An 8,681-nucleotide genomic window follows, 5' to 3' on the forward strand; every position below is an offset into this window, starting at 1 on the left:
AATAAATAAAAAAGTACTATAATCAAATATAAGATGACCCTGAATATAAAACTACTCCTCTAATAATTAAATTTTACATATGGAAGATTTATAAATTTGTTTTATAATAATTCCGATCATCACCTAGATTAGAACTGCATCAGGACTTGAACCCCCTTCAGGGTCAACACTAAGGTGGGTTTGAGCCCTGGTGTGGTCCCAGATTCAGCTGATGAAGTCCTGAAAGCTAGTTGAAAAATCAGCTGATCAAGTGTTGGTTCAGTGTTGGCACAGTCCTGATCCAGCCAACAGAGAGCTGATTTTTTGGCCAGTAGGGACCACGCCAGGGGCCAGTGGAAGCCCCTGGTGTTCTCCTCATTCTGCCATATGTTCAGTTTAGCTGGTTTCTATCATGCCTTAAAAAATATTGCACATCATTTTTGTGCAGTGTTTTGGGAGGCTGGTTTCCCTTTTTTGCAAAGCCAATAGTTTCCTTAATGTATGGCCAGGTTAGTATTCAGGACTTGGTTAACATGTCTTAAGTGTAACACTTGCCAGGGGTCTGAAATTCTAGAAGCTGTGTTCTGAAATAGTATTTGATCAAACTGGATTTCTGCTTCTTTTTAGATTGCTCTACCCCTCAGGAAAGATCAGATTGCTTGATGTTGGCAGCTGCTTTAATCCATTTCTAAAGTTTGAAGAATTTTTGACTGTTGGTATAGACATCGTCCCAGCTGTTGAGGTATGTAATATTTTTCTGAGTTTATCTTAAATTTTGATTCTTATGTATTTTATAGCTATTACATTTGGTAAAAATTCTGCATAGCAGTGGGTGTGGAGGGAGTTGTTTGTGATGAACATTAGAAGAATAAGATGGCTACCAGCAGGACCACATTGAGGGAAATTCTAAGATGATAAATGTCTTTTAAAAACTGCTAATGTATTGCAACCCTCTAGTGTGCACCCTTAAAAGAAATGAGAGGAGAAAACTGGAAAGCCTTGGCTGTTGCTTTCCTTTTTAAGATTATTAGGTTGGTGAGTCCAGGTATCTAAATGATAAGGTTAACTTACTTTAAGAAGGGTCATGTCTAGGCACGAATGTGCTCGTTGGAGGCTGCTTTACACTGACAGCTTAAGAGCAGGAGAGAAGATGAACAGAGGACTTCATCACTTTCTATAACAAGATGAATGCATTAGAATGAGACTTTTAGTTGGATTCAACAAATACTGCTCAACTTGCCACTTGATCTCCACGTAGTTGCACTGCTTTCATTAACCCTGTGCAACATGTACTGCCCATAGTTAAAACTGTTCATGTTCTGCATTTGGACAAATTCTTAAATGCTTTAAACCTGCTGTAGTTGTGTGCTCTCTTTGGTTCACACATCTGGACACTTAACTTTGGGTGCTGACAGATAAGCAGGTCCCTGCTCTAGCTTGCGGCACGTCACATAAAGCACCATATGTTAGAGCACCACCTCTCCCTTCTCCACCCCCCACCCCCCCGACCCAGCGGACATTTACCTGTTGGGTTAGAGGGGTGGGGGAGGATCGAGCTCCACTTTGGAGCTGATCCAGTCTGAGGAGTCTGCAGCTTCTGTCCTGTAGCCCGGTGTAAAGCAATTGAAAGATTTGTGGAGCGCTGATTAAAGCTTAATTCTTTGCACATTCTCTGAGAAGGAAATGGTTATATACATGCAAATGCTTTCTTTCTCCTTTTGACTGCTGAGAAGTCTCTTGCAAGGAATTTGTTACAAATTACACTACAGAAGCTTTTGTTATATTGTGAAAACTATCAGATTACACTCCACTTGTCCTACTTCTTCACAAAATAAGTTTCTATCTTTAATTGCCAATTTGCAACTCAGACATTCATAATTGGCCAATGCAAATTAATGAGACTGTTAAGGAATTGTGTTTTAAGGAATATATTTTCTTGAAATAAGTCAACTAATGAATCTTTGTGAATATGAAGTGCCATTAAACTAAAACATACTGAGCTGCATATTTTAACTTCTAAAATACTTTTATAGCATTTATTATTTTGAAGGAAGTATGAACTGGATTCCCTGGTTTGTCATTTTCATGCTCTACTTTATGTATTGAATAATGCTTTGTAATAACAGGTTTATTCATATTCTTCAGTAATTTGGACCTAATGACTTTTGTGAATTTCATTAATTCTTTAGCCAACTTCTGGAAAACTTTAGGTATCTTAAATTTAAAAGGTAATGATTTTAAGAATTGAAAAAAGTAAATAGTCTGGGTAGTAGCCCAGTGATTGTATTTATTCTTGGCTGCTACCATGTTTTTTAAATGCGTAACTACCAGTACATTGGAAGGAATAGAAAATAATTTTGCATCTAGGTATAAAATCTTTGGCTTGAACATCTGGAGGAATGTGGAAGACTCTTCAGTTTTCTTATTGGATGACTATATTAACTAGTTTTTTTCCTATCAAATTAAAATAGTGTCTTGGCTCTTTAAATACGAGTTAACTCTGTTTTGCTAAAAATATTTTGTTCTGTGCCTCAGTCCACATTTTGAACATTTTCTTTGAAAATGAGAACTGGAAATACAAATACTTTTAAAAGCTGAAGTTCAGACTCTACATCACAATTTGGTAGCATTAGGTATGTCACACAATGGCTGATTATCAAGGTGTTTATCTATTCATGAGCATCGTGTGAGTTTACATGACATCTTTAGTAAAAGTATTTTTTTCCTTCTCACTAGAGTGTATACAAATGTGACTTCCTAAATCTTCAGATTCAGCAACCTCTCCAGTTGGCACAAGATGCTATAGATGCCTTTCTTAAACAGTTGAAAAATCCCATCGATTCTCTACCTGGAGAACTCTTCCATGTGGTGGTTTTCTCACTTCTCCTTTCATACTTTCCATCACCTTACCAACGATGGATATGCTGCAAGAAGGCCCATGAACTTCTAGTGCTGAATGGCTTGTTGCTTATTATCACTCCTGACTCCTCCCACCAGAATCGCCATGCTATGATGATGAAAAGCTGGAAAATTGCCATAGAATCACTGGGTTTTAAACGTCTCAAGTATTCGAAGTTTTCTCATATGCACCTAATGGCATTTAGGAAAACTTCCCTGCAAACGACAAGTGACTTAGTTAGCAGGAACTATCCAGGGATGCTGTATATTCCACAGGATTTCAACAGTGTAGAGGAGGAAGAATATTCTAACACTTCCTGTTATGTTCGATCAGACACAGAAGATGAACAAATAGCTTACAGTTTCATGGAGCTTCCTGAAGCCCCTTATGACTCAGACTCTGGAGAAAGCCAGGCTAGTTCTATCCCTTTCTATGAGCTAGAAGATCCTATATTACTTCTAAGTTAATATAACATTTGACATGCCCTTTAAGTCCAAACTTTATTGTTTAACTAATTTCGCTATACTAACATGGGCTCAGTACATAAAAATGGTTTGCATAGATGAAATGCAACAGTTTACAGAGTTTGCTATTTTTTTCTATCTTGAATTTTAAAATTTATTCTTGTATAAAGGTGAAGAATACAAGTTTTATGCAAATGACTTGTCATAGCATAAATTCTTGTTATGTTCTTTAGGATTTGTATCACTAAATTTTTCCAGAAAGGTACCATTCTTTTCTTCAGTGCTGTGAAGTGTGTAAATTCTATTTAATTTGCTAAATGTCTTGTTTCGCTATTTTTAAATGCTTATTAAAGTTGAAGCTTAAGACACTGGAGTTGGTGGACTCAGTGTATGTAGGAAGGAAATAATTTGCACTTTGATAGTTAAATGTGCAGATAGTTTGGAGTAAGATGTTGGGTTAAATTTGTCCTTTTTTCTCTTTAACTGAACAAAGCATTTGCAGAAAGCTGTTTCATTCCGGTTAAGCTTGGGCTGAAGAAACTAATGCTTGTACATCTGGCTTTACTTATGTTGCACTTTCTACAACAGTCTGAGGTAATGGCAAAATGCAGGGGGACATTTTCTTCTCAATATGCATTGTAATATCTAATTGCATAGAGAGGTTAGGCAGACTTGCTGACTAGAGACTACCCCAACAAAGAAATATGGTAGATTCAGACAATCTTTTTATCACTTCATTTGGAAAGTTTGGGTAATTTTATGGTTTTGGTAGCACTAATGCAGCAGTATTGCCCATATTGCATATTCCACTACCCCCCCCCCACCCCCGGAAATAATCTTTGTGTAATATTTTAACATACAAAATTTAAGGTGAAAAAGATCAGTTGTATTATTTTTTTTAAATCTTTTACAGATCTTATTTGCAGAATTCCCAAATTGCATAGTTATGACAGCTGGCTGACTTTTATAAATGGTAAGGCCTAATTCTACAACTACCTAAGGAAATATGCACGCTTATTTGAGTAGTCACTTTGACCACTCATTTGAGTTCCGTTATACATATGGCCTTAAGTGTTTGCAAGATTGAGGCTTTATGTAGTAAATATAGCATTTTGTTAAAAAATTTTAATTAGAGTAGTCAAAAAGTTGCTTTCAAATTAAGCAGCTGAGAGAAAAAATCTGTTCTGTAAACATGCTGAAATAATCTGTATAAATCCATAAGAAATCTGTACCTTGCAGACAAATACTATTTAGAGGTGGAAACAGATGCTCTGTTTATAAGTACTGGAGGGAGGGGTGTCTTGTTTTGTTGCTCCCTTTGTTTTTTTTGTTTTGCTTTTTTAATGTTCTTCCGCTTGGCAAAACGTACAGACCTGGATGCCCAAAGTTTGGGTCTTCAGTAATTTGGGGTACCTAAAAAAGTGACACAAATTAGATGCCAGAACATGGATTTAATATCCTAAGAAAGAACATGCATTGAAAAATGTGGTCCAGAAGTCCTAAGTAGGAAAACATTAGTTTCCTAATGATTACAATAGAAACTTCATAGGTCATGTTATCAAACTGTAGTCTTGTATTCATCAGCCAGAAATTAGTGGGTAAACAGCCTTTTCTAATATGAATTCTTCAAGTGGTTCTTTTAAAGACAATACTTAAGTTTCCACTGGAATTTCAATTTGCTGTAGTTGTTTTTCTTTTTAAATACTGTATTTTCTAGATAGCTGATCCTATTTACACTAATATTTTCACAAACTGTATTGTTTGTTTAACATAAGCTTGTTGTACCTTTTGCACATCACACAAAAAAGAAAAATCCCCTACACAACCAAACTTGATTGCTCTTAAATGGGAGTGATACAGTTAGTTGGAAACTAAAAAAATTTATAATTAAAAATGGAAAAATTTTAAGACTAGATGTAAGCATTATGAATTAAAGCTCATGCTGTTTTAAGATATTATAAGAATTTAACAGGAAGCTACTGATTTAAATGAAATTAATGGTATATTTTCAAATTAAGTTACATTACATAAATTAAATAGAACTTGACGTTCATATCTAGTGCTTAAAATACACTTTCACTAAATTTAAGATGCTTAGCAGTCAAAATCCCCTTCTTCCCAGTTGAGCCCTGCTGGAGTCAGTGGTTATGTTAAAGCTAAAATGTTGGTGCTATAAATTCTTAAGTGTTTACACAAATTACTGATTCTTCTCATGTTCAAGTGTTCATGGCATATTTCAATTGGTACTTTTAAAAAGCTATATAAAACATATTTACTGTCTAGCATTAATGTATTGATATAAACCTGCACACGTGGTTTGATTCATTCAAAGAGTATGGCTAAGAATTCAGACCAAGACCACCTCAGTAGAAATAGTTTAATCTTTGAACACAAGAATTCAGCCTGTCTGGCAGCTTGTGACAATGTTTTTGTGGTTTAGGGACCTCAAATAATTATAAAAACTCTGGTTCTTTTGCTGCCCAATCTAAGTATCTCAATTGCTTTCCGGATGTGGGGGGGGGGGGGGTGCGCAGATGTGTTTTTGGGTGAAGAAAAGAGGCTTCCTGCTATTTCTTCAACCACCCATGACGGGAGAGAAATATCAGAAACTTCTAGACAGCTTTGGTTCAGGAAGAATGTATATATTTTGAAACTCCTCAAAATCATGACTGGACGAGAGATGAGGAAAATGATCCCCATACTCTAGGCGTCAGGAAAACAGACATACCATAATGTTTTGTTTGCATTTTGTTGTCTTTATTTCACTCCTTTTTGTGAACAAAGCACATTTATTAAAAAAATATTTTAAAAGCGTTTTGTGAATTGTGTTCCTTGGGGGATAATGAGGGTAAATATCAGCATTTCATAAACCCAGCAATTGTAGTAAAAATACAAAATTTAGTTCTGTATTTCATTTTTATACTTCAGTTGTTCTATCAAGAATCCTTTTCCATGCCTCCAAAATAATTGAGCTGAGATCGCCATAAAACCCTTCCTTTTGTGTATCTGTCTATTTAGCATGTCTCCCTTGGTTGTTCCTTTCTGCACTGCAAGCTGGGATATGTTCTGTACCCCCCCTGCTCTGGTGCCCTCCCCCTGAAGCACATTGGCTGTACTTATACAGAAAACTGGGCTTTGAATTAACATCTTCCTTCTTCGTACTTGGAATAGCTTTCATAACCCATTGGGAATATCCTATAAAGATTGATTACGTTTTCCTGCCAACTCCTCTGGAGGCTGAGAGATTTTGGCACTGGAATTTGCTGTGCAGAGGGTAAAGAACAAGAATGAAGCTAGTGGTACCTGAGTCTTCACTTCTACTGGTAAGGGTCTCTTCTTTCAAACAAGCAGTTGCAATTCCTAGTCTCACACTACTAAAAGCTAAATCCAAAAAAGTATGTTGTAAATCCCGAATTGTAATCCAAAAGTGTAGATGGGGCAACTTCCTACACCAGTATATTTGTTACAATATAAAATGTTTACAACGTAACTTGCATGCTACAGCAATACAGCAGTGTTGCTACTAAGTCAAAGTTACTGTGACTGTTTTGCTCACTTCCTCACCAGAAGATTGTGCAGATTTAACAATTGTAACAGCTGACATAAGCTGATTTACGTGCGTTTGTGTAGTGTACACAGAGGTGATTCCACAAAGTCTTACTCTTGTATATTGTGGGGTGTGCATATAGGTTTGAGGGGGGCTATGGGTGGGTATGGGGTGTGTGGGCAGAGGCTGGCTGGGGTGCATGAGGATGTCTGCATAGATGGATGGCAATGCTGTACATGTGGATGGTGGGGTGGGCAAGTGGGACTCACCTTTATGCGCGCACGCGCACACACACACACACACACACACACACACACACACACACACACACACCCCCCCCCCCCCCCCCCCCTCTGCCTGTGCGCATGCTTCCTGGTCCCACGATGCAGCAAGGAGCCCTGTGATGCCAGGGCAGGAAGATAGTGAAATAGCTGGGAGTGGGGTGGGGCAAGAATGGGCTGCTCAGTTCTGCTGAGGGCTCCCCTGCGTCCTATTGCCCTTGTCTCCTGTCAGTTTTGACAGGAAGCCAGGAGAAAATAAATATTAATTTACTAATATTTTTAGGGGCCCAATGGGCTGGATCTGGCCTGCGGGCATTATTTTGCCTGCCCCTGGCTTAGAACAAGCCAGCTTCCCTACCCTTCTCACCCTTCACTAAACAGCAGCCTACAGGCAAAACTGGGAGGTGGCTTTTGCTCATCCTGTTGAGGCTTGTTTAAGAGGAGAAAAGGTCCAGAATGAGGACAGATTCTGTACTCTAGTGACTTAAGACATTGCTGAGAAAGCAAAAACCAGGTCTCCCTCCTAGATGAATACAGTAGCCATTGGACAAGGCTCCTGCTCCATCTTCTCTTCCCTTCTGCAGAATAACAGTTTAAACTGAAATTTGCAGCAGTTGCAGTATCACAGAACTATAGAAAGTGAGGGCTGGAAGGGACCTCAGGAGGCCATCTAGTCCAACCCCTGCTCAAAGCAGGACCATCCTCAACCAAAGCTTTTGTCTACCCTGGGCTTAAAAAACCTCTAAGCATAGGTAACCTGTTCCAGTGCTTCACCACCCTCCTAGTGAGAGAGTTTATCCTACTACCTCACCTCAACTTCCCTTGTTGCAATTTGAGACTATGGCTCCTTGTTCTGCCACTGCTGTGAAAAGTCCAGCGCTGGGCTCGCCCAGGCTGCTGTTCGACCCCCTCCATCTTCTCTTGTCCAGGCTCGATAAGCCCAGTTCCCTCGGCCTTTCCTCACAAGTCATGTTCCCCACCACCCTAACCCTTTTCATTTCCCTGCACTGGACTCCCCAGCTTGTCCGTATCCTTTCTGTAGCTGACACTCCCGATGTGGCCTCACCAGCGTGGACCCGAGGAGCAGAATAGCTTCCCCTGACCTGGGGGCAACACTCGTACTCCTGCAGCCCAGGATACCCTTCGCCTTCTTGGCAACAAGGGCACATGGCCCGGTCATACCCAGTTTGCTGTCCACTGTAACCCCCCTCCTTTCTGCAGAGCTGCTGCTCCTCCCGCCAGCCTCCAGCCTGGCTTTCAAGTTGGGCCGCCTCAGGCTGCAGAAAGCAGCGCAGGCACGTTTCCAGGCTGGAGGGACAGCCCGCAAGAAAGGAGCGGGGCGGCTGCACCCCCCCAGGCAACATGCTGATAAAAAATGAACACCGAGGAGCTGCTCCGCTTCCACCCGCGGCCGTAGGCGCAGAAAGCGAGCCTCCCCCGCCGCTTCCTCCTCCCAGCCGAGCGCCTGCGTGTGCGAGCACCCCGGCACCCACGTGGCGCGGCCGTTGTTT

The 8,681-nt window shown here is 39.9% G+C and overlaps 1 protein-coding gene across 1 annotated transcript in view; it reads left to right on the forward strand.

Moving 5' to 3' along the window:
- Nucleotides 1–6,156, forward strand: part of BMT2 (base methyltransferase of 25S rRNA 2 homolog) — a 50,574-nt gene extending 44,418 nt beyond the window's left edge. Inside the window, exons 4-5 of the mRNA XM_006015969.2 lie at nucleotides 607–721; nucleotides 2,716–6,156. Coding sequence (XP_006016031.1) covers nucleotides 607–721; nucleotides 2,716–3,345 — 745 coding nt within the window. The 3' untranslated portion in view covers nucleotides 3,346–6,156. The remainder of the gene's footprint in view (nucleotides 1–606; nucleotides 722–2,715) is intronic.
- Nucleotides 6,157–8,681: the final 2,525 nt, after the last annotated feature.

The sequence above is a fragment of the Alligator sinensis genome, unplaced genomic scaffold, assembly GCF_000455745.1.
Source record: "Alligator sinensis unplaced genomic scaffold, ASM45574v1 scaffold297_1, whole genome shotgun sequence".
Taxonomy (NCBI): domain Eukaryota; kingdom Metazoa; phylum Chordata; order Crocodylia; family Alligatoridae; genus Alligator; species Alligator sinensis.